This window comes from Littorina saxatilis, linkage group LG16 (genome assembly GCF_037325665.1).
Source record: "Littorina saxatilis isolate snail1 linkage group LG16, US_GU_Lsax_2.0, whole genome shotgun sequence".
Lineage (NCBI taxonomy): Eukaryota > Metazoa > Mollusca > Gastropoda > Littorinimorpha > Littorinidae > Littorina > Littorina saxatilis.
In genome coordinates, this window is record NC_090260.1 from 20,142,699 (window position 1) to 20,168,101 (window position 25,403).

The 25,403-nt window shown below is 39.9% G+C and overlaps 1 protein-coding gene across 1 annotated transcript in view; it reads left to right on the forward strand.

Annotated features, from left to right (window-relative positions):
* The first annotated feature begins 752 nt into the window (after nt 1-752).
* Nucleotides 753-25,403, forward strand: part of LOC138949916 (protogenin B-like) — a 79,248-nt gene continuing 54,597 nt past the window's right edge. The window contains exons 1-2 of the mRNA XM_070321700.1: nt 753-869; nt 14,291-14,626. Coding sequence (XP_070177801.1) covers nt 803-869; nt 14,291-14,626 — 403 coding nt within the window. The 5' untranslated portion in view covers nt 753-802. The remainder of the gene's footprint in view (nt 870-14,290; nt 14,627-25,403) is intronic.

Here is a 25,403-nt window from a genome sequence, read left to right on the forward strand (position 1 = left end):
TCGTCATTACAGGGAAGTCAGTCCACAGGCGGAAGGTATCGTCCACTGGACTACTACTATCACAGAATGTAGTCTTTGAGATCACAAGTCAAATCGTGAAACCGAACCGCGACGGAACGTGACTGAGACAGAAATGTGTCAATACACGTGACCGTAAAAGTGTACACAGAAAGCCACAGGTGTATGTAGTCTTCGTACTGTCTTCAAAAACGGACAACTGCCATTGCTTTAATATTCCTGCCCAAAAGTGAAAGCAATAGAGCTTTCACTACTACCCCTCCCTCCACTGGAGGTTAGTAGGCCTATATTGATTCGTATGTTTTGATTCATCGCATCAGGTAGGCTCTCGACAGTAGAAGCAGCTAAAGTGCTTCCTGTGGCAGTGCTCCGCTATCGGCGCAATAAGAAAACTGCTTGCAAAAACACACATACAGAGGCGTGACCTTTGTGGCTCTGGCGAGTTAACCCTTGCCCTCAGCACTCCGCAGCAGAGGATAAAAAATACTCCTCCGCTTCTTCTTCATCAACATTCTGAAGAATGTTGAAATGGCTTTTCAAGTGGGAGAGGAGGTGATTACAATAATAAATGCAACTGAACATCTTTTTTCTTATGTTCTCGACCGACAGATGTCTTGTGAGTGCTCGCGCGCTGTGTGCGGTGATGGGAACTTCGACGCTGGCGCAAGGCTATCGCGATTATGGGTTGTGGCACGGTTCAGTGTATTCATGCTCCAAGCGCTGCATTGGCCGGAATCTTGTGTACTGTTTTTATGTGAAACATCGTCCTCATGTGGCGTTATATATGGCGGCTGTGCCTGTATACCTCAGCATTTTGTTTGCGATAGCATTTGCTAGCGTAATAGTGCAAGGTAAGTGCCGATTTTCATTTTGATGGCTTTTTCTTGGGCGGCAGCAAGCACGAGTGGTTGACAGAACTGTGACCTCAAGCAAGCAAAACAACATGGCGGGTGCCCCCAGAATGAGGGCTTCCATCAGGGCACTGGGCAGTACTCGCTGCTGCCGCGTTGCTCTAACCTCACACCCTTGTTTCACAAAACTTTCTTCGCACTTAACCCCTTTCTATGGAATTTTGCCAGCTGTGTGCACAAGATTAGAATCTACCGCACTCCCATCCCTCGAGTTCTAAACTCGCGCTTGAACTCGAATTTTTTTTCCTTCAGTTTTTTTTTCTCTGTTTGTGTGTGTGTGGATGGGGTTGATTGTTTTCAGTTTTTCAAGGGGGAGAGTGCTCCTGCGGTTGGTACCTTCTGTAGGTCAGGCCGACGATGGAGGTTAGCTGTTGTCGAGACCTTCTGTTTGGTGTTGACGTTGTGAATAGGCCGAAGGAAACGCCTTACGGTTCTGAAGTTCGTCTTACAAGCAGGGTGTTGTTACGTTGGAAGCAGCGAGCAAGTTCCTCGAGTCGGATCGATTCTCAACACTAACAGTAACACTCTCACTGCGAACGCCCCTCTTTTGCCCAGAACACCCCCCTCCCCTTTCCTCCTCCTCCCCTTTCCGAAGAAGTTTCTTGTGTGTGTGTCACTGTGAATGTTGTGTGTGTAGAAAAGAGACTCAGAGAGAGGTGGGGGGGGGGGGGGGGGGGAGGGGAGAAGCAAACCGTTTAAAAGGGCTTATTTGTTGTATGACTTTGTACACATGGATGTATACCAGTTACCACGACCAGTGTGTGCTATGTAAATGTATACATTCTTGGACCGGTGCAGCATATAGTGCGGTACAGAATACAGTGCATTGACCAGTGGTTTCATTCTGTGCCCCACTGCTATAGTGCTAGTGAATGTCATTTGTCCCATGTTTCAATTTGTTTGTGTTGAGAGTGTAGTTTTGACTAAGATGATGTGTTGAGAGTGTAGTTTTGACTAAGATGAATGAATATTGCCCTTAACTCTTGTTTAAATAGTTAATAATATTAATAACATTAGGCCAAAAAAATTTTGTCTGTTTCTGGTAACATGGCTAAAAAAAATAGGGTAGGTAGGTAGGGATTTTTTTTATTTTTTAAATTTTTTTTTTACCCCAAATGTAGACCAATAAAACTAACTTTAAAAATCGCGCAAAGAGACTGGATTCACTATACATAGAGACAAGACACTCAACACATTTACAAATCTGTGACAAAGACTGAAAGAGTATGACATGTTTTTCTTTGTTTATCTGGTCTGATATTTCCATGATGAAACAGAAAAGAAGACTTGAGACATCTTACATCTGATCTTGAGCTTGGACAAATGGGAATTTTAGTAGAAGGCTGGGGCCTCAGTTGCACAGTTGGGAGTGCATTGAACTTGTGATCCTTGTTTCGTGGGTTCAAATTTGGGAAAGGGACCAAGTCCTAATTACTGGTATGCTCAAGAGTTAGTAACGAGCCATTGATACCACCAACGTGAACCCAGTGTAAAACAGGCATTTGTCTCTAGCTCTGCCTATTTCCAAATAAAATGCAATAGTTAAAAAACAGTAGTAATGTACTTTTTAACAGTCCAATGTTTATAATCATTGTTTTTAGTGTTTCACACAAGCAAAGTAGAGTGTATATATATCTAAAAAATCTCTGACAGCTTGGGGAATATGACAAGACAAGAGTTCATTTCATTGACAAAACAAGAGTTTGGAAAAAAAAAGTTTAGGGTCGGCGCCGAAATTTAGGGTCGGTCGGGTGACCAGAAACAGACAATTTTTTTTTTTTGGCCTTAAGGAATGGATGTGTTTAACTGTAAATGTTTGGTCATTGTTTTGTGCAACTTTGACTATGGTGAATGTATCATGCCGTCAACTCTTGGTTTTTTTTAATACATGTAGTTAACAATAACACTACAGAACGGATGTGTCAAACTGTTTGGTCAAGGGTTTCTTTATTCTGCTCTTGTTGTCGTAACCAAGGAATTAACTAAATTCAGTTTATCACTCCAGTGTTTTAAGAAGTTAAAGCTTTGAATATATATATAAATTCATGTACACATTTTGTATGAAGTACATATTGTCAATGTCAATTTTCATTGGGAAATTCAGACTGCTATCCCAGGAGATACTGTGTAGTGACAAGAGTTTCACTTAGCAGTATTTTTTAATTTTGTTTTTATGATGTACCTGTACTGTGTTGGAAATTCAACTGGTACGACCAAATGAGAGTGAGAGGCCCATTTTTGATTAGTGACCACCTAAATCTAAGTTAAGGTGTTGTGGGAAGACATGCTGTGAATGAATACTGTTGGATGGTCCTCAGAGGGGCTGATACTTGTAGCCCAGTAGTTGCATCCAGTAAGTTGTGCTGAATCTGTTCTATTGAATCTGGGGTTGATCTCCTTTTTGGTTAGAAGAGGGTTTAAAACGTCCTTTGGGTCAGATTTACATCTGATGACTCCTGAATGTCTGATTCTATTTCATGCCCACAGCATGCACACACGAAAACAACAAATGTTGTATGACTTGGGTCCCAATGGTCGAATGTGTGATAACTTTGGCAAGTGGGACTCATTTTGACACAACAATTCTTTTTAGGTTAGGACATTTTGACCAACATATATATTAAATAGTTTGAATCCAGCTCCAAATGACCTATTGTCCCCTATGCCTGGGAACAACAGTGCATGTAGCAAAAAATATTTGCTTAAAACAATAATACGACAGGTTCAGTATTGCCTTCTATACTTCATTGTGAGTTATCTTTTTTTGGGATAATTTGAATCATGGAATTGTATTGAGACTTTGAGTGGTAGAAACCTGGCTTGTTGATGACAACATTGTGTGTGTTGGCTTGGTATCTTGGTTTATATCTACAGAATCGTGTATTGCATTTGTAATAAGAATGACAGTTGCAATTGTGGCATTTTTGAGCTGTGCAGTTATCAGGTAATCTGATGAGGCCCAGGCGCATACAGTAACAGGCTAGGATTATACTGGGGCGAGCAAGTGTTCTCCTTACCTTACAATTACCTACCTTTGAGTTGGATTGTACTGTAGACTAGAATCCTTGCTGAGCGCTGTTGTTACTGATAGACATAGACCACTTTATTATCTCAACGAGGAGAAACTCAGGTGTGGTGAATACAGCATTACAATAAACAACATAAAATGTCTAACATAAATTAAATATTGAGGCGCAAATAATCCACTCATAATAGTCAAGATTAGGACGACAACATCAAAACAAATCTCTCTCCTCTCCCTCTCTCGCTCCATTCATATCACATTACGTCATCACAAGCAGACACGCGGGCTCATAGAATCAATATATACCTAATTTTTTACCCAATGCATCTGAAAAGTGTGGATCTCAAATTAGAAGTTAATGAACAGTCGATGAGTCATTGAAAACTTAAATTTTGAATAAACTGGGATCTTAAAACTATTTTTTTTTAAAAGGGTGGGGGGTTCCACTGTATTTAGAATCTTAGCAATGCAATCTCTGTTTTCCACTGTTGCCTGGGACAGAATGCTGGACTTGTTCATTTTTGATTGATGGCCCTAGCTTAGCATTATTCCTGCTAACGTGATCTGATTTTTCTGAATAATTTATATGGATGTAGATTAATAGGATAAGCTCAATATTGTCTGAATTGATCTACCCGAAAAGCTCATTTTCAGTATGTTGTCAAATAATAGAAATTGTAGCAGGTTCAAATGTGAATATTTGATACAAAAGTGTGTATTGAAGACAGTAAACCGCAAGAAATGTCTGTGTTTATGTGCCCATCGGCTTCATTTCCAGGCACAAAACTAGCGGACCATAAAATAATGTGCAAGTCCTAGTTTTAATGAGAGTTTAAAAAGGTTTTTTTACACTTCGTTGTCCAGTGTTTAAAGTGGCATAATGTGACAGTGTGTAATGCTGACATCTGCAGTTTTTCTTTCCAGTTCTAATGTTAAAGTTGAATTGAATGCAGTGAGTTTTTAAGATTTCACTCTGTCAATCATAAAAGCAGGGTAAACATATTTTCAATATTTTAAATTGAATGCGGTGAGTTTTTGAATTTTCACTCTGTCATTCATAGAAGTAGGTTCAAAATGTTATTTTAAATTGAATGCGGTGAGTTTTTGAAATTTCACTCTGTCAATCATAAAAGTAGGTTCAAAATGTTATTTTAAATTGAATGCGGTGAGTTTTTGAAATTTTAATCTGTCAATCATAAAAGCGGGGTCAGTATGGAGCACTGATGTTTCCAGACCCTTTCACTTTCAGTTTCATTGTTAATCTCACTTCGATGAAGTTGTTTGCAAACCTTTGTGTAAAAACAGTGGGAATCTGTTTGTGCACTGACATGCATGTATGTGGAATAAGAGGAAAGCGAAAGTTATTTCTTGAAATAAGTCAGGCTGGAAAAATGTTTCCAAAACAAAACAAATAAGAAAATGGTCCATGATTTTATATTAGGCCTAAAAAAAAGTTCAGTGTTTCCGATTCCCTAACTCTTCAAAAAAAGAAAATTTATGATAAATGACAAAACTCAACTTAGCGGACTCTACCAGGAAAGCTCCTCTTCTCCAATATCTAGGGGACAGCTTGCAAGAGTTCTGGCGGCCAATAGAAAGCCTGGTTCAAAAAGAAGTAAGACTTTACCCACCCTTATCCTTTTGGCCTTGCTATTGGAAACAAACATTCGTGTGAGAAAGGTAAAGCAAAGGACATCAGAATCTGAGGGTGTAACTGTACTGTGTACACTTAAATTTTAAAAAGTTATCGGTGTGTTTTTGACTGCCATTTTTGAAATCGTTGATACGACAAAAATCCCGCAGTGGGGCACTGCGGTTATGAAATTAAAAGCCCCTCCTGTTTTTGGAACCGCAGGAGCTTTCTAGTTTGCTGTTAGGTAGATTTTTGGTTCCTCTTTCCTGTCATGCTCTCTTTTTCTTCATGAATTCTTTTCTTTTTTCTGCCTTCTTGCTCATTCACCTGTATTTTTTCCAAAAATCTCTTCTCTTGCCGCTTGTCTCGCGATTCATGTATAGTTTAATCTGTTAGTGTTCTGATGTAAGTCCAGCAGTAGATAGGTTAAGCCTATTTTAACATACTGGAAACTGGTAATCTTCCAGTAGGTATTAATTTAGTTTTACTAAAGCCTGCTGGGACACAAGTAATGGGTTAGTGCATTTGTAAACAGGAATCGCTTGACAAGTGGCCCCCTTCATCCCCCCCTTCCTCGTCCTGATATGGCTCTGCGTAGTCGGCTGGACGTTAAGCAACAAATAAACAAACAAATACGACAAAAAGAAATTGAAGTGAAATGGAAAACTAGAACTAGAAGGGCAATGAAATCAGAGGTACGAGAGGAGCACAGGTTTTTAGCCTTTTACACCGGGCAGTTACTTTTCTTCTCGGCTGTAGTAAAAGGCAAACGGGTAAGGGCTGAATAAATCATCTAACACCTTTGATTCTGAAGCCTAACGGCTGCTTTCGGAACAAGGTCTTTCATTTCAACGAGCGCTGACTTTTGTTTCATTGCTTAGTCTTGTTTTGTTTTATTTCAAATGTTCTCATACATGTACATAAGCTAGGGAAATATCCGGGCTGTTTCACTGCTTTCAAATTCATGGTCTGATAAAGTCAGCCAAGAACTGGAACATTCTTCTGACAAGACATGGGCTCACATGAATCACATTCTTGCTGTACACTGAAGAAACATTAGTGAACAGTTCGGAAAAAGATCCTGTGACATATATATAATTATTATATGCCCTATGAATTTCAGGACATTTTGCCATCACTCATACAAATTGTACATCACACATGTACAACTTTTCACCCTCAGTCCTGGGCTAGCCGAAATGTGAACGACTTGATCAGCCGTTCAGGCCTAAAAAAAAAAATAGGTGTGGTTACGGTAACCCGACCTACCCTATTTTTAGGGGCCAACCCTATAACTTTTTATTACATTTGTCAAAGAAACAAACAAACAAAAACCGAGTGCAGAAAACGCAATGAAAGCGAAAGCGCTCGAGTCGCACACTTATTTCCCTGTCAAGTAGGTTTAATTTGTACACAGAAGAAAAAAAAAGTGATTGCCTACCTTCCTACCCTATTTTTTTTGGCTATGTTACCTTAACCACACCTATTTCTTTGTGTGCCTTATATAATATAAGAGTATTCCAAGCGACTAGTAGAAATTCAAACAAATACAGATTAAGACCCCACAATTTAAGACTTCCTCCTTTTTAAGACCTTCATTTATTTTAACATTTTCTGTTCATAACATCAGTAAATGTACCTCCATTTTAAGACTCCCTCCTTTTTAAGACCTATTTTTCTCACATTTTTGGAGGTCTCAAAGGGGGAGTTCCACTGTACATGCTCTTCAGGGACTTTGCAACCCAGGGGTTCCATTAACTGCAAAATTTCGTATAATTTTGTGTTAATGCAGGGTTGATTCATTCCCCCCGCGGGTTAGGGGGAAGAATTTACCCGATGCTCCCCAGCATGTCGTAAGGCCAAAAAAAAAAAAAAAGTCTGTTTACGATAACATAGGCCAAAAAAATAGGGTCGGTAGGTCGGTTTTATTTTTTTTTTCTCTCCAAAAAACCATATTTTTACGTTATTTTGCCAAAAAAACCAATATATATATATTTTTTTTCCCAAATGCCAAAAAAAAGTCTAGGGTCGCGCGAAAAAACTAGGGTCGGTCGGGTTACCGTAAACAGACCTATTTTTGGGGGGGGCCTAAGAGGCGACTAACGGATTCTGTTTCTCCTTTTACCCTTGTTAAGTGTTTCTTGTATAGAATATAGTCAATGATTGTAAAGATTTTAGTCAAGCAGTATGTAAGAAATGTTAAGTCCTTTGTACTGGAAACTTGCATTCTCCCAGTAAGGTCATATATTGTACTACGTTGCAAGCCCCTGGAGCAATTTTTTGATTAGTGCTTTTGTGAACAAGAAACAATTAACAAGTGGCTCTATCCCATCTCCCCCCTTTCCCCTATCCCATCTCCCCCCTTTCCCCGTCGCGATATAACTTTGAATGGTTGAAAACAACGTTAAACACCAAATAAAGAAAGAAAGTAGCTTGCTGTGCAAATGTTAGTAAAGGAGCTATTAGCCAGGTACTTTCTCAATAAGGAATTCCTATTTTAGGGTTTTCTCTCCAATTTGTGTGGGTTTTTATGGTGTTTTTTTTAAACGAAATTGCAGAAAAGATAAATTAATTTCAAATGAAAAGATTGTAACCTGACCATTCTGAAGTGGGTGAATCGCCATAAAAAAAAAGTCAAGTAAAAGTAAACTACACAATTATAAAAAAGAGACGCTTGAGGTCCAAGTCTAATTGGTTAGTAATTGGCAGTGTGCTCATTATGCTGGGCCAGAATGGCCTCCCTGGGATGCAAATGAAGTCTTTAAAAGGTTTTATGATCAGTGGTTTTATAATGACCGTCTCGGTTGTTTGAACTTTAGATTTCTGGTTAGATGTCAGAAACCTGTGCCAGTGGTTGCCCTTGTAACCTCTTTTTTGACTCACATGCGAAGCAAAAGTGAGTCTATGTACTCACCCGAGTCGTCCGTCCCCCCCGTCTGTCCGGAAAACTTTAACGTTGGATATTTCTTGGACACTATTCAGTCTATCAGTACCAAATTTGGCAAGATGGTGTATGATGACAAGGCCCCAAAAAACATACATAGCATCTTGACCTTGCTTCAAGGTCAAGGTCGCAGGGGCCATAAATGTTGTCTAAAAAACAGCTATTTTTCACATTTTTCCCATTTTCTCTGAAGTTTTTGAGATTGAATACCTCACCTATATATGATATATAGGGCAAAGTAAGCCCCATCTTTTGATACCAGTTTGGTTTACCTTGCTTCAAGGTCAAGGTCACAGGAGCTCTTCAAAGTTGGATTGTATACATATTTTGAAGTGACCTTGACCCTGAACTATGGAAGATAACTGTTTCAAACTTAAAAATTATGTGGGGCACATGTTATGCTTTCATCATGAGACACATTTGGTCACATATGATCATGGTCAAGGTCACTTTGACCCTTATGAAATGTGACCAAAATAAGGTAGTGAACCACTAAAAGTGACCATATCTCATGGTAGAAAGAGCCAATAAGCACCATTGTACTTCCTATGTCTTGAATTAACAGCTTTGTGTTGCATGACCTTGACCTTGGGTCAAGGTCACATGTATTTTGGTAGGAAAAATGTGTAAAGTAGTTCTTAGTGTATGATGTCATTGCTAGGTTTAGTTATTTAAAGGTCAAGGTCAAGCATGTGAGTCGTATGGGCTTTGCCCTTCTTGTTACATTTAGTCAAGTTATGACTAAATGTTTTAACATCGCGGGGGGAATCGAGACGAGGGTCGTGGTGTGTGTCTGTGCGTGTGTGTGTGTGTGTGTGTAGAGCGATTCAGACTAAACTACTGGACCGATGTTTATGAAATTTGACATGAGACTTCCTGGGTATGATATCCCCGGACTTTTTTTCATTTTTTCGATAAATGTCTTTGATGACGTCATATCCGGCTTTTCGTGAAAGTTGAGGCGGCACTGTCACGCCCTCATTTTTCAACCAAATTGGTTGAAATGTTGGTCAAGTAATCTCCGACGAAGCCCGGACTTCGGTATTGCATTTCAGCTTGGTGGCTTAAAAATTAATTAATGACTTTGGTCATTAAAAATCTGAAAATTGTAAAAAAAAAAATTTTTTATAAAACGATCCAAATTTACGTTCATCTTATTCTCCATCATTTTCTGATTCCAAAAACATATAAATATGTTATATTTGGATAAAAAACAAGCTCTAAAAATTAAATATATAAAAATTATGATCAAAATTTCTTTTTCGAAATCAATTTAAAAACACTTTCATCTTATTCCTTGTCGGTTCCTGATTCCAAAAACATATAGATATGATATGTTTGGATTAAAAACACGCTCAGAAAGTTAAAACGAAGAGAGGTACAGAAAAGCGTGCTATCCTTCTCAGCGCAACGAATACCCCGCTCTTCTTGTCAATTTCACTGCCTTTGCCACGGGCGGTGGACTGACGATGCTACGAGTATACGGTCTTGCTGCATTGCGTTGCCTTCAGTTTCATTCTGTGAGTTCGACAGCTACTTGACTAAATGTTGTATTTTCGCCTTACGCGACTTGTTTATATTTTTTTTATAATGTTCAGTCCTCACGTACTTCAAAGTAGCAGGCATGAGAATTGTCCGCGAAATCGCGGATTTCCGCAAAAAGGAAATTACGTTTACTTTCAGCGAAAATAACAAATTGTCCGCGGAAAAAAAAAGGTAAATTAAATTATGTGTACTATTGTCTCTCTATCCATTATTTGCTTACATGAGAACTATCAAAATATTGGTCTAAAATTCATTTCCCCTGGACCTCGGCCTATTTTCAGAGTGTTTTCTATTTTGGAATTCCCATGCCTGAAGTAAGATGCATTGGGGTGGAGATTATGCCTTTATGGCAAGTTTTAGGTTATAACCTGACTTGATTGTCATTTTGTCTTTGAATACATGGTTTACGCTGAAACTCGTGCTGTTCCAATCACTTGCCTGACATTTTATTCAGGTCATTTTCTTTTTTTTGTCCATTATGGTGGGTTAATGCTATTGTACTTCCTCTGCGGATGTCAAAGAGTGCATGTCTGAAGTGAAACATTTGTTTGTGTGTTGTGCTAAACACATCTCAACAGCATCAAGGAAAAGGACACTGACAAAGTGGAAGTTTGGATCAGGATGACTTCAGTATTTCAACAAGAATGACTATATATTTGTCTCAGATTTGGTACAGTTAAAATTCATGAATGACGTATGTAGGTGATGTAGGTTGGTTTGTCTTTTGACAGAAATTTGATGCATCCCTTGATTCTTTTTTGTTTTTTCCTGACTCGCCTTGTTCAACGGGTATCATCAGTGAAGGATAATTTAAATACAAGAGAACAAAATATGAGATGGCAAAAAAAGTTTGTGAAAGTATTGAAAGTGAAGATTCTTCTTCTGTTTTTCCTTTGTGATGGTATCACTATCAATGGGATTTGAAGCATCCTGAAAAAGAAATGTATGGTCTATATGTCGCCTGAAACAGATGCAGGATAACACTAACAGTTTTTGCTCATTTGGGACTTACTGTATCAATGAATCGGGTTTTCAAGTTGTTAATTTTTGTCTTTTATTGGATCGATTCAAACTTCTTCAAGACATAGATCTACTTTACGGTAAAAGGAAAAGGTTTCTTTACATGTTCGGTCTCTGGAAGGTGAGGCTGACAAGGACTTGAAAGAGTTTCAAGCTTTTGATCTTAGGCAGTAGTTTTTTATCAAGTAAACCAGGAATGTGTTCCAGTTTTCTTTGATTTTGTGGTGCAAAAAAAAGCAATAAAAAAAATAATGAAAAGTTCAGCTCTTGGCAACAAAAACTCAAGGACATATGTTTGTATGACCTTTTAATTATTGTGAGAATCGTTTTGATGTAAATTCTTTTGAGAAGGCCCCCGCTCTTGGCATTTTTAAAGTTTTTGTTTTGTGTGTGTATGTAATTGTATCTGTGCAATTTAGACGCTACATAACACTAACAGTTCTTTAAAGCTTTGATACATTTGTTTTGTGTGTTATATTTTTTGTGAAGGTTTAGCTGTAATATTTCGCTTTGCCAATTGTGCCACCGGTTATTAACTTATAGGTTCAAACACTAAACAACAAGAGCAGCACATTGCTGCATGCCTCGCGCCCCCTAATGACGTAGAGGCGCTGTCCCCCGGGTGGTGGATGGGGGAGCCTTCTCTACTAACTTCTGAGAGAAGGTCGCATCACTCTCGATGCTGTGAACCTAATTAGGATCTTTTTCTTGTTTCTTCTCTATTTCTGCTCCCCCAAAGTCCTTTTACTTTCCTTTTCTCACCCATAAAATTCTTCACTTATTACCCTTGTTAAGTGGTTCTTGTATAGAATATAGTCAATGTTTGTAAAGATTTTAGTCAAGCAGTATGTAAGAAATGTTTAGTCCTTTGTACTGGAAACTTGCATTCTCCCAGTAAGGTCATATATTGTACTACGTTGCAAGCCCCTGGAGCAATTTTTTGATTAGTGCTTTTGTGAACAAGAAACACTTAACAAGTGGCTCTATCCCATCTCCCCCCTTTCCCCTATCCCATCTCCCCTCTTTCCCTCGTCGCGATATAACCTTCGTGGTTGAAAACGACGTTAAACACCAAATAAAGAAAGAAAGAAAGATTGCTGCATGCGCACACACACACACACACAACCTCTGAATATATCAGTTATCACTGGCAGTTGTGTCTACTTTTTTCAACAAAAATGAAACGTGACTTCTCAAATTCACGTGCATTTGAGACTTATAGTTATAATGTAATATCCCAGTACATATGATATATTCAATATGATGCCAACATGAAATCAAAACAGTCTACCAACATTTAAAAAAAAGAAGAAAAGTTAGCGTGTTAAATGTTCAATTATAGACGAATAGAAACATTCACTGGAACCAAAGTTATCAATCTATGAAGTGGATGTACACTATACACAACAGACTGTAAAGGCCTTAAAAGAATTGTTTCCAGGTTTCCCTACCGACCATATTTTGACCCTGGAACTTTGTTTTACTCAAAATAAATTACAAAAGACAATTAAGCATACTATACAGGGGAAGGTACTATTTTCCGGCGTCTAGGGGACACATTTCTTGCCAATGATAAGCCACATGCACCTGAGTAAACACATGAGTTAAACACCAAAATGAAGAGAAGACTTTAATCTTCAACTATTTTGTGTGTTTTGTCATTAGGAATGAATATTTGATTGTTTGGGCGTAATGTGATGGCAACAGTCCTGTTGCTGACATTGCAGGGTTTCATTTACTAGTGTGCCCTGCGCCATTGGCGCATTAAATCTGAAAATGTCCCATCACAATTCCCTTCAGTGAGATTACGTACCAATGCACACACACACACACGCATAGATAACAGGATATAGCGCGGTTAATTCTCAGATGGCACCATATTGCACCATTTTGCATCTTTGGTCAAAAGGCGTACAGGCCTCTTTGGCGCTTCTTGCCTTCGACTATGTCACGTCAGTATTTGGTTGAGGTTGACAAATGTCCCATTGCCTTTTTCTCCCAGGCTAAACCCTGCATTGTTGCATGTTTTGAACACCCGTGTTTTGATTTCCCTTGTTGTTTTAATATCATCTCCCGAAATCGGCGTATACTGCGGGAGTAATGGGGTAAAAACGGCCATACATGTAAAATAAAAATCCAATCCACTGTGCGAAAACATGGGTGAATGTAGGAGTTTAGGCCCATGAACGAAAAATGTGTAATGTTATCATGGTAGTTATTGACACTGATAGAATAAGAATGTTCTCATGGATAGTAATAAGATAGTGACGAGTCTGTGTGGGGGTGGAGGCCAGTCGAATCTCTGGGATGAGATAAATGATAGATAATGGCCCTGGAATGTGGTGGAGGCTATAGAGAATACTACATGGCTTGCTGTGTCGTACCAGATTTACAGGAGTTGTTTTTTTTAAATATTGAACTGCGAGCGAAAGCGAGCTGTTCGCTATTTGAAAAAGCAACGAGTGTAAATCTGGTACGACACAGCAAGCCCTGTAGTATTCTGTTTATCCTACATACTGTACTTACGTGTATTTTACTGAAAATGTCCTGCAGTCGAGGCAGCTAAATTGAAGACGCTTGTTTTGGAACCTCGATCTCTTCTAAAGCCTCGTGCAATCTATTACGTCAAATCTATTAGGTCCCACCCATGCCTATATTTTGCAACTGTTTTGCGCACAGAGAAAACCATTTAATTGAGGTCACAGTTCTAGAAAGTTTTCTTGTATTTTGGTTAAATTTTGTGATTTTATTGCTACAGTATTGTTCAGTTCTGTGGGGAATTTCTGTATGATTAATTGTGCTGTTGTTTTTTAGTGAATGGTTTTTTTTTGCAAAGTGCTGTCAGACAGAACTCTCTCTTATGTTTTGGTCTTTTCTTCTTAATGATGTTAACAATATTCAGGAATCAAATAACAAGAAATGTTCATGGAATGTTTAATTATACTTAAACAAATCAAGACATTCACAAGAACTTGGACAAACAAAATACAACAACCGGCAAACAGAGATGACATGCTTTTGCGAATTATCTATGAACGTCCTCGCCTTCAGAATGAACAAAGCAGTTCCATCAATGTTTTTAAATTTCCTGCTCTGGCTACTGTTAAACCTTTGTATTTTCGTCGGTTTATATCATAAGGACACCTTTGGACAGATTCCTGGCCATATTCATGATTGTGATATTTCTTTTTCAGGGGATTCTTCCAACACAACACAGCCAGAGATCGTCATCCTCAACGCCCCTTTCCATGTGATCGTGGAGAAGAAATCCCCCTTACTGCTCAACTGTTCCGTCAACACCAGCACCACTTTTGGGAAGCTCGAGTACCGGTGGCGGAAAGATGGCATGCCGCTGTTGCTGGACCGCAGGGTCCAGGTCTTCCAGAACGGCTCGCTCTTTTTCCGCCGAATAAAACATCGAAAGCGCAAAGAGAAGAATAATGTTGAAAGCGATGAAGGATTGTACGAGTGTGTGGCGGGGAATACCAACGGGCGTGCTGTCGCGAGGAGGGTCCGTGTGGAAGTAGCCTGTGAGTACCCATTTTGTTTGTCTGTTGGTTGTCTGTTTGTCTGTTGTTTGTAGGTTTGTTTTTCTGTTTGTTTGTTTGTTTGTCTGTTGTAGGTTTGTTTGTCTGTTTGTTGTAGGTTTGCTTGTCTGTTGGTTGTAGGTTTGTTTATCTGTTTGTCTGTTTGTTGTAGGTTTGCTTGTGACCCTTGTCTGTTGGTTGTAGGTTTGTTTATCTGTTTGTCTTGTTTGTTGTAGGTTTGTTTGTCTGTTGGTTGTAGGTTTGTTTGTCTGTTGTTTGTAGGTTTGTTTGTAGGTTTGTTGTAGGTTTGTTCATCTGTTTGTTTGTCTGTTTGTTGTACGTTTGTTTGTAGGTTTGTTTATCTGTTTGTTGTAGGTTTGTTTTTAGTGTTGGACCTGCTGTATCACTGTATGGGAAGGGGGTCCTTCCTTCATGAGGCAGGGGTATAGGGGGTCGCCGAGGGTCCTGTTGGGGTCCTTGAGCAAAGCCCTGGTAGGGGGTTAAATGTGTTGATGGTGGGGAGAAAAGAGGTACATTTGGAGTAGAACTACAAGTTTATGAAAGCTTTGGGAAGCCAGAAACATCCTGCCCTCCTTTTCAGGTCCAGTCCAGCCACTGTTAGTGTTGTGCTTTGTAGTATGTTTGCCTGGTTGTTTGGTGAATGTGATTTGCAACATGAGTGAATCATTCATTGAGAGTAGACAATGTCTGACAGAAGTCAGTCTTGGATAGCTAGAAAATAGTTGAGTAGCAGTTATTGTGGGGTTTGGGCAAACCTCTTTTTTTTACCGGAGGTTCAGGGTAGTGAAGTTTTCAGATTGAACACACACGTTGTGATTTCAATTTTGATGAAGGTATATTTTGTTCAGAATGAAATACATTGTATACACAGGGTCTTTCTTGGAATCTGTTGACAGCAGAGGTTGGTCTTGGGTTACTAAAGAATAGTTTCAAGAGTATAGTACCGTCGGTTTTTGGAAAGTTGGTTTTCCTGCAGGTTTTACGGGTAGTGACGTTTTCAGGTTGAATATGAACTGATGTAGGTTGTAAATTAAATTTTGTTGAAGGTATACCTTGTCTTGGATTTTGTTGAAAGCTGAGGTGGGTCTTAGCAAGGAAATGAAGCAACTCTTGAGGTTTTAGGCATGTTAGTTTTCTCGCAGGTTTTACGGGTGGTGAAGCTTTAAGATTGAATATGAACTGATGCAGGTTGTGTATTAAATTTTGTTGAAGGTACATACTTTGTTCACAATAAAATGGTTATTTCTTCGATTCTGTTGAAAGCAGAGATGGGTCTTAGTGAGGAAAAGAAGGGTTGAGTAGTTTTGTAACTCAAGGGTTTTTTGGCAAGTTGGTTTTCCCGCATGTTTTACGGGTAGTGACGTTTTCAGATTGAATACACGGAAAAGAATGGTTGAGTAATATCGTAACTCTTGAGGTTTTTATCAAGTTGATTTTCCCGCAGGTTTTACAGGTAGTGACGTTTTCAGATTGAATTCATATAACTAGTGTGATCGACAAGAAGAAGATTGAATTCATACAAAAAATGGTTGAGTAGTATTGTAACTCTGAGGTTTTTGGCAAGTTGATTTTCTCGCAGGTTTTACGGGTAGTGATGTTTTCAGATTGAATACACAAAAAATAATAATAATAATTAAACATTCTTTTATAGCGCTGTTCACCGCCAAATGGCAGTCTCATGGCGCTTTACATTAGAACATTGAACATTTTACATATATATATATATATATATATAAAGTTTTTTCGTAAGAAATAACATACAAGCATTAAAAAATTCATAGACAATGACCAAAAAGAAGGGTTGAGTAGTATCGTAACTCTTAAGGCTTTTGGCAAGTTGTTTTTTCCGTAGGTTGAGGGGTGGTGAAGTTTTCAGATTGAACACACAGGTTGTGTGAAAGAGCCTGCTGTAGCGGGGAACAGCTGAAGCGTGAAAAAGGATTTACCTGTTAAGCCACTTTAACTGAGTTTGACAAAAGCAAGCCTGTCCCTGGAATGTAGTTTTGGAGTATTGTACTTAAAACCCACCTGTGTGTTTTGCCTTTGATGTTGGTGGTATAATTATATCGAGAATAGAAAGGGTTCAGGTCAGAGTCCACAAAATTTGAATTTTATGATGTGCAGGTTGTAAGCTCTGTTCATTCTCGGCGCATAATCTGTTGTGAAGTGTATATAATTTACAGGCATCAAAAGTACCCCCTGCGGGTTAGGGGGAGTCCCATATTGGTTGGGACGAGAAAGAATATACCCGATGCTGTCCAGCATGTCCTAAGAGGCGACTAACGGATTCTGTTTCTCCTTTTACCCTTGTTAAGTGTTTCTTGTATAGAATATAGTCAATGTTTGTAAAGATTTTAGTCAAGCAGTATGTAAGAAATGTCAAGTCCTTTGTACTGGAAACTTGCATTCTCCCAGTAAGGTCATATATTGTACTACGTTGCAAGCCCCTGGAACAATTTTTTGATTAGTGCTTTTGTGAACAAGAAACAATTAACAAGTGGCTCTCTATCCCATCTCCCCCCTTTCCCCTATCCCATCTCCCCCCTTTCCCAGTCGCGATATAACCTTGAATGGTTGAAAACGACGTTAAACACCAAATAAAGAAAGAAAAGAAAGAAAAGCAGCTGTCATTATAAGGATTAAATTAGTAAGCGGATTATTATCAAGTAAAGTGATTCCTATGCAGTGCGGGGTTAGGGGCAAGTTTTGAAGGGGCATGCTTTGTATATAAATTTATCTAAATTTGTGCATTTGAAGCGTGAAATGTTTGCAAGATCTCTTGTGGTTCTTGGAAGTCTGTGTGTGTATGTGATACTTCTTGAAAACCCTGAATGTTAAAGACCTTTTAAACTAATGAGCCTGGTCACACTTGGGAATTAGTCCGACTCTGACTCTGAGAGAGTAAGATCATGTGTGAGGGTCGTATTTCATAATAATATTTAAATCAGGATGGGTGATCAGATTCAGAGTTCAAAACGGCTGCATTGCATTGAAAAGGATATATGATTAATATGATGGGATTGTGAAAACACTTTCTTTGGTTGGTTTGTCTCTCGCCTTCTATGATATGAAATTGAAATGCCTTGGGGTTATTTTATGAACATGAAACTTGAAAGCCTAGATGTTAACAAAAGGTTAATGGAAAAGTGTGACGATATATTTTTTATATTATACACATTTGTGTTGCCATATATATATATGTATGTATTGTTTTACTTGATTTGAAATACACTAGCTAAAAATAGAAAAGGATGTATTTTATGCATGAAAAGCAAATAGCATGTGCTTCTTCTTGTTCTTTAAGAGACTTAATAGAGATGGTTGCCAGACTGAGATGTGGACACATGTATAATAATAAGTGATGCTCCTTTTTGTGAGAACGCTTGAGCATTCTGGATAAGTATGTCAAAGTTAAGCGGCCCTCCTGTGTTGTAGTGGACGGAATCTTGCAATTTCAGGGGGGAGGGGGGATTGAACACCATTATGCACCGTCACCAGACAATATTTAGCTATGACGACCTATTTTTGCAGAGCTGACAATTATTCCCAACTTACGAAACCCCTGTGAATTTAGTTATTGAAACCTGTCATCTAGCAGATGCGTGCAAGATTCACTGCTCTTAGGGGCGAAAAGGGTTGGATGGAAACGAAATCAAAGACAGTGCATGGAGAAAACACAGTCTACACAAACACAGTGTTTAAGATTTGAATATTTAAACGTTCAAACACTAATGTTAAGGTGTTCCTGGTGTGTTTGTGGTGGCATGATTACCCCAAACAGAACTTTGAAGCTTGTGCGGCGATTTAGACCGTTTTTTTTTACCACAAGTTTCCGTTTTAAACAAATACTGTGGTCGTCCGTTTCTCTCTGTTTCCCTCTCCGGGTTATTGGAAAACAAAACAAAGCTGAAACAGCGTGCTCGGTTGAATGTGAAGTGAGAGTGAAGGAGAAACGATGTCCTCGGATGGTCCACAACAGTAACAGCGCACAGTACAATACTTTTCTCTCTCGCTCGCTTTCTTTCTCTCTCTCTCTCCCTCCCTCGCTTGCTTTCTTTCTCTACACAGCGCTGGTCAGTTTTTGTGGGTAGCTTGGCACGCGGCCAGCACCTCGGCACGCCGAGGTCAGTGCCCCCCCTCGTCCTCTCCCTTCCGCCCTCCCTTCCCCCTACCATCTTCCACCCCTCCCTCTCTCCAGTTGGTGCGTTGGCAGTACAAGTACCGAGCACGCGCGAATTGATCTGTGTGGTCTTTCAGCGCTATTCTTCAGCGTACTTGAGACTAGGGACATGCCTTGGCGCTGGAGCGACTAGTGTTGTGCGTTGCCAGTAGAAGGAAGAGTGAGGTGAAGAGTACTCAATGTTGAGGGAGGCAGGTTCGTTGGCGGTGCTGCGGTACTTCGCTTTTCATCGATGACGGGCCGCGGTCATGTTAGGTTAGCACCGCGGGGTGGGGGGAGAGGGTGAAGGAGGGAGAAGGGACTACGACATGTTGGAGTGGTTGGAGTGTTATGATGGTCAGTGGTTGTTACGTATAGACCACAGGGGATGCTTACTGCACCGCTCAACTTCACGGAGAGAATCAGAATCAGAATTTATTGTCATTAAAGCACAGAGCCTATTGACACATGTATACAAGATACATAAGTACAGGAAAAAACAGCAATATAACATAACATACATGAAATACAAAACCAAGTGGAACAGGGTGAAGAAAGAGGACCTGAAGATGAGCATAAGTTATTGAGGACAGTTGGAAGACGCATTGCATCTGCGTAGTTGAAAACAATCGTACACGGAGAGTGTGTGCTCTGAGAGAGATAGAGAGAGGTGGAGGGAGAGAGCGCAAAGGGAAAGAACGGAGTATTGTTATTGATGTACGCAGCGAAGAGGGGTGTGGGGGTGGGGTGGGGGGGGGGGGGGTGTGTGCAGAGCAGTTGCATGTTGCTAAAGAAAAAACAAACTTGTATGCAACATGGAATTAAAGAGAGGGAGAGAGATTATAACGTATTTTTACGTAATTCGAGTGCAACTTGCAAGTTCTGAACATTAATGTGTAATTCAACCATTTAATGTTCATTTCCAAGTAGTTGGATACGATTGTTTATGGTGCCATCGCCTGTTTGTTGTTTATTCTGCTGGTGCGACTGTGCGCAGAACAAACAAATTAAGCTTTTCAGTTTTTGTGAGTGCATACGCACACAAACTCGCGTTAGCACGGTACAAAATGCAGACAATACGACGTTCATACTTTTTGTTCTGTTTTGTTCTGCCGCTTCTTCTTCTCTTCAGCTTGCCCGTATCTTTCTCCCCCCCCCCCCCCCCCCCCCCACCAACCTACCTTCCGACACTACACAGTTTTGAGTGCAGCAGGTTTTTTTCTCCCTCTCGTAACAAGCGGTGATTAAAATTTCAAAGCCTCAAGAAGGTAGCGCGTGCCCGTCGCGATATAACCTTGAACGGTTGAAAACGACGTTAAACACCAAATAAAGAAAGAAAGAAAGCGCGTGCGGTCGCCTCCTCGTGCAGAGAGGGCACCGCACAACACCGCTGTTGTCATTGTCAGTTGGCCCTGCACCCCTCTCAACCCAGCGACAAAAGGGGGAGGGGGGGGGGGAATTGTGTCAAGGGCGCTCTGGGTGATAGGAAAGGATACTGCTTGATGCGCGCGTGTGATATTTTGAGAGTGTGTTGTGAGTGCGGAATGTTAAAGAGAGAGAGGGACAGAGAGGGATTCATAAACACACAAACACTGAAACAGACACACTCACATACACACACACACATACACACACATACACACACACTCACACAAACACTGAAACAGACAGACACACACATACACACACACATACACACACACACATACACACAAACACACACATACATACATACATACATGCATACATGTACATACACACACAAACACACATACACACACATACACACACGCCAATGTTAACATGATGATACTGTAATCGTTTCTGTTATCAAATCTTACACCAGCAAATCTTTCTCCCATCTGGTGAAATCATTGGTGATTTTATTTTTATTTTAGTGTTGCTTTTCGATGTACTAGTTGCCACCCCTCACTCTCTTTCCACAATTCTCATTCCAAATGATCTCACCTTTTTGTGTGTATCTTTCTTTCTTTTTTTTATTTTCTTCTTTTTTTTGCGTGTGTGTGGGGGGGGGGGGGTGTTGACATTTATTTGTTTTCAATATAACATCGCGCCCTGCCATCTTCCAAACTCAACCCTCTCTTTCCGCTGTCCCGTGGGAAAGGCAGAATTCTATCGCTTTCCACCTACACGAGTAAATTCCTTGAGCTCTTTGTCACAAGTCTCGCTGTCATCAGGTCTCTTGTGTGGCTTGAGTGACAGGAGTGTTAGACTGTCTTACACACTACTGTATCTGCACATGATGAACATAGATTTGGTTATTAACACACACACACGACCATATCATCTGATTGCCTAAATCACCGGACTGAACGAAAAGGTAGATAATGATCCTTGCTTACAAAACCTACTTCCAAGAATTAAACTCGAATCACCCGGTTCTTAGCCCACTCCCCCTGCTAAGAACACACTCACCACCACCTCACCCACAGACGCATGTGCGAGTGCCAATCCTCTCTTGTCCACACCCCCACCCCCCCCCCCCCCCCCCACCGCCCAACCTCGTATCTCCCCTCACTGACTGTCATTTGCTGTGTCAAATTGTCAATAGTCACCAATCCTGCCATAGGCTAAATGTTAAAATCACAGAACAAACCCACGTACAGAACCAAAGATTTGTCTGCGGTCTTCTACTGATGTACAACAAATGAAGCTACCTAGTGAGTATTCTCCCAGACCAAGCCTATACCCCTCGGCAGGCGCAGTGTCTCTCCCCGCGTACATACAAACACGCACGCACGCATGCACACGCATACACACACACAGTCCCATGGGCGGGATTTCTTCCGTCCCTGACGGATTTCCGTCCCAGGAAGAATTTTGGAAATGTTGTTTTTAATACTTTTTTTGTTAATCCCTGGCAGCTGTTGTTTACACTTCTTTCTGTGAACAGAAGGTCAACTACCTTTCACCATTACCAAATTGAGTGACACATGTATGTAAGGAGTAGCTATGTCATGTCATCCTGGCGAATGTGGCATCTTAGTTGCTATCTATTTGAAAACTCTGCTCACCCACAACTTTATATACATCACTCAACATGAGACACACATGAACATGTAACTGAATATGTCACTTTATTGTCTAAACGTGAAGCAGCATGAAAGTTGCGAAAGAAACAAATTGAAACACCATAAAATGTACAAGACTTAAAAAAAAAAAAAAATCAATCAATTTTCTTAATACGAATTTTGGTTAAGACGAACTTTTTTTCCGATCCCCAGTGATTCGTCTTAAGCGAGTTCGACTTGCAGGGATTCAGAGACCTTCAGTGGTGTGCTAGAAAAAATGTGCATTCCTGATCTGTGAACCAGTGGTATTTACCTTCTGATACATTGAGTCCTTCAGAAAGTTTGCAAGTGAAACACACTTAATTTAAACATATGTCTCTTTTAATTCAAGCTATGATTCAACAATAATTTTAGAATATAACTCCTGAAATGATGAATTGAAAAGCAGCATCAGAAGACTGTGTATAGCATCAGCAAGGGATATATATAACTCTGGCGGTTTCTGTTTTTGTCTAAACCTTCTTTTTTTTATAACCTGAGCAGTTAGCCCTTTTGAAGGTGTTTAATTGAAACAAACTGACTTGAAACTTGTTTCTCATTTGGTTCAAGCTATGGTTTAACAATTATTTGAGAATATACCACCTGCAATGATAAAATCATAAGCTACAACTAGTAAAAATGTGTAGTACAAGGGAGGTGACTGTTATTTTCTGTGTTTGCTTTGTTTGCATGGCGATTTTTCTTTAATGCAGTAAACATTTGTTTTAAACAAAGACAAAAGTAGGTGATGAAATCAAATACCTTCAAGTTTACAAGATTTTTTTAATTATGTGCATCTCCAATTTTAAGTTTTTGTTTAAGTCGCTTCTTAAACCCTTCTTGAAATTTTTTTACCACTTGTTTTTGTAGACCCCCTAGCAAGAGTGATGCAACCAAACACCTTCAAGTATAGAGGTTTTTGATTTTGTGCATTCTCCCCCCCCCCCCCCCCAAAAAAAAAAAGAAAAGAAAAAAAAGAAGTGTGTGCTGTTTTCAGTTTTAAAGCCAGGAGAGGCTCAAATAGCAACTCTTGAATTGCTAAAAATTCACTTTCAGCTGGTTAGTTACAAAAACCTTCAAGTTTACAAGATTTTTTTAACTTTTGTGCATCTCCAATTTTAAGATTTTGTTTATGCTTATAGGAGCTTCTAAAAACCCTTCTTGAAATGTGTTTTCCACTTGTTTTTGTAGACCCGCTAGCAAGAGTGATACAACCAAACATCTTCAAGTATAGAGGTTTTCATTAATTTTTTTATTTTTAACAATAGGTGACAATTTAATCTTTTAAGATCACATTCATAGACGACACGCATGTAACTGAATGTTTTAACCATTACATGAAAGCGGATATCATCCCCCATTGTCAAAATCACTGAAAACCCGACAACTCATCCCATGTTCTATAAAACCCGCAGCAAAATCAGTAATCCCAGTATTGAAAATTTAAATTAAAATGTAGCCCTCCTGCAGACAAACCAAGTTTAAACATCGGTCAGACACTTTTCAACCGCCTACCTTCACGTCTCACTTATTCCTAAAGTATCAAGCTTTAATGAAGAAAACCTTCCAGGTGATACTCTATTAAATTATAATGCGCCTTGAATATGTGCACGATATAAATTGCATAATGGTTTTTTTTTAAATACAAAAAATCCCTGCGCTTAGAACTGTACCCACGGAATACACGCGATATATAAGCCTCATATTGATTGATTGATTGATTAAATTATAATATTTCATTTTTGACTCACATGCGAAGCAAAAGTGAGTCTATGTACTCACCCGAGTCGTCCGGACGTCCGGACGTCCGTCCGTCCGTCCGGAAAACTTTAACGTTGGATATTTCTTGGACACTATTCAGTCTATCAGTACCAAATTTGGCAAGATGGTGTATGATGACAAGGCCCCAAAAAACATACATAGTATCTTGACCTTGCTTCAAGGTCAAGGTCGCAGGGGCCATAAATGTTGTCTAAAAAACAGCTATTTTTCACATTTTTCCCATTTTCTCTGAAGTTTTTGAGATTCAATACCTCACCTATATATGATATATAGAGCAAAGTAAGCCCCATCTTTTGATACCAGTTTGGTTTACCTTGCTTCAAGGTCAAGGTCACAGGAGCTCTTCAAAGTTGGATTGTATACATATTTTGAAGTGACCTTGACCCTGAACTATGGAAGATAACTCTGTCAAACTTAAAAATTATGTGGGGCACATGTTATGCTTTCATCATGAGACACATTTGGTCACATATGATCAAGGTCAAGGTCACTTTGACCCTTATGAAATGTGACCAAAATAAGGTAGTGAACCACTAAAAGTGACCATATCTCATGGTAGAAAGAGCCAATAAGCACCATTGTACTTCCTATGTCTTGAATTAACAGCTTTGTGTTGCATGACCTTGGATGACCTTGACCTCGGGTCAAGGTCACATGTATTTTGGTAGGAAAAATGTGTAAAGCAGTTCTTAGTGTATGTCATTGCTAGGTTTAGTTATTTGACCTTGACCCTGAAGGTCAAGGTCATGTAAAGGTCAAGGTCAAGCATGTGAGTCGTATGGGCTTTGCCCTTCTTGTTATAACAAGAACTGACAGTGGGAACGATGTGGCAGGAAGGCAAACTGAACATTCGAGGAAGCTGAGAGATTCTTGGATGAAAAATGCACGACTGGCATTTGATCGGGAAAGTCCCGGCGGTGGTGCTGCTGTTGGTTTGAAGTAACTGTTTTTACATTTAGTCAAGTTTTGACTAAATGTTTTAACATAGAGGGGGAATCGAAACGAGGGTCGTGGTGTATGTGTGTGTGTGTGTGTGTGTGTGTGTGTGTGTGTGTGTGTGTGTGTGTGTGTAGAGCGATTCAGAGTAAACTACTGAACCGATCTTTATGAAATTTTACATGAGAGTTCCTGGGCATGATATCCCCAGACGGTTTCTTCATTTTTTCGATAAATGTATTTGATGACGTCATATCCGGCTTTTTGTAAAAGTTGAGGCGGCACTGTCACACCCTCATTTTTTAATCAAATTGATTTGTTCTAAAATTTACAAGTCAGGAGAGGCCACCTAAAATGCTAAAATTAATTTTCGGCTGGGGGGCGCTGCCCCCCTAGACCCTCCAGCAAGGGCGCTGCCCCTGCACCCCCCGCCAGAGCCTGAGCGGCCCCTGGACCCCGGGCTTCCAAAATGTTCAGTCCTGGCAACATTTTGGGCTCCCACCCATGCAGTCCCATTCAGAATCCCATCCCTTTCCATCACAGGAAGTAAGTCTCAAACACATCATGGCTTATGGCCGCGGGGTACTGAACTCAAGATGAGCCTGTATAAATCATACCATTATCCTGTTTCTGTTACTTACAAGTAGAATATCAAACCTGGGCACACCCTCCCTCCCCTTTAACCATCTCTCACCCCTAAAGCACCATCAATGAGCGAGTTGCAGCGGTCGACTCTAGTCTTGTCTGGGTAGTCAACTAAGCATCGTCACTAAATCCTTCCCGCAGTGGGGCACTGCGGTTATGAAATTAA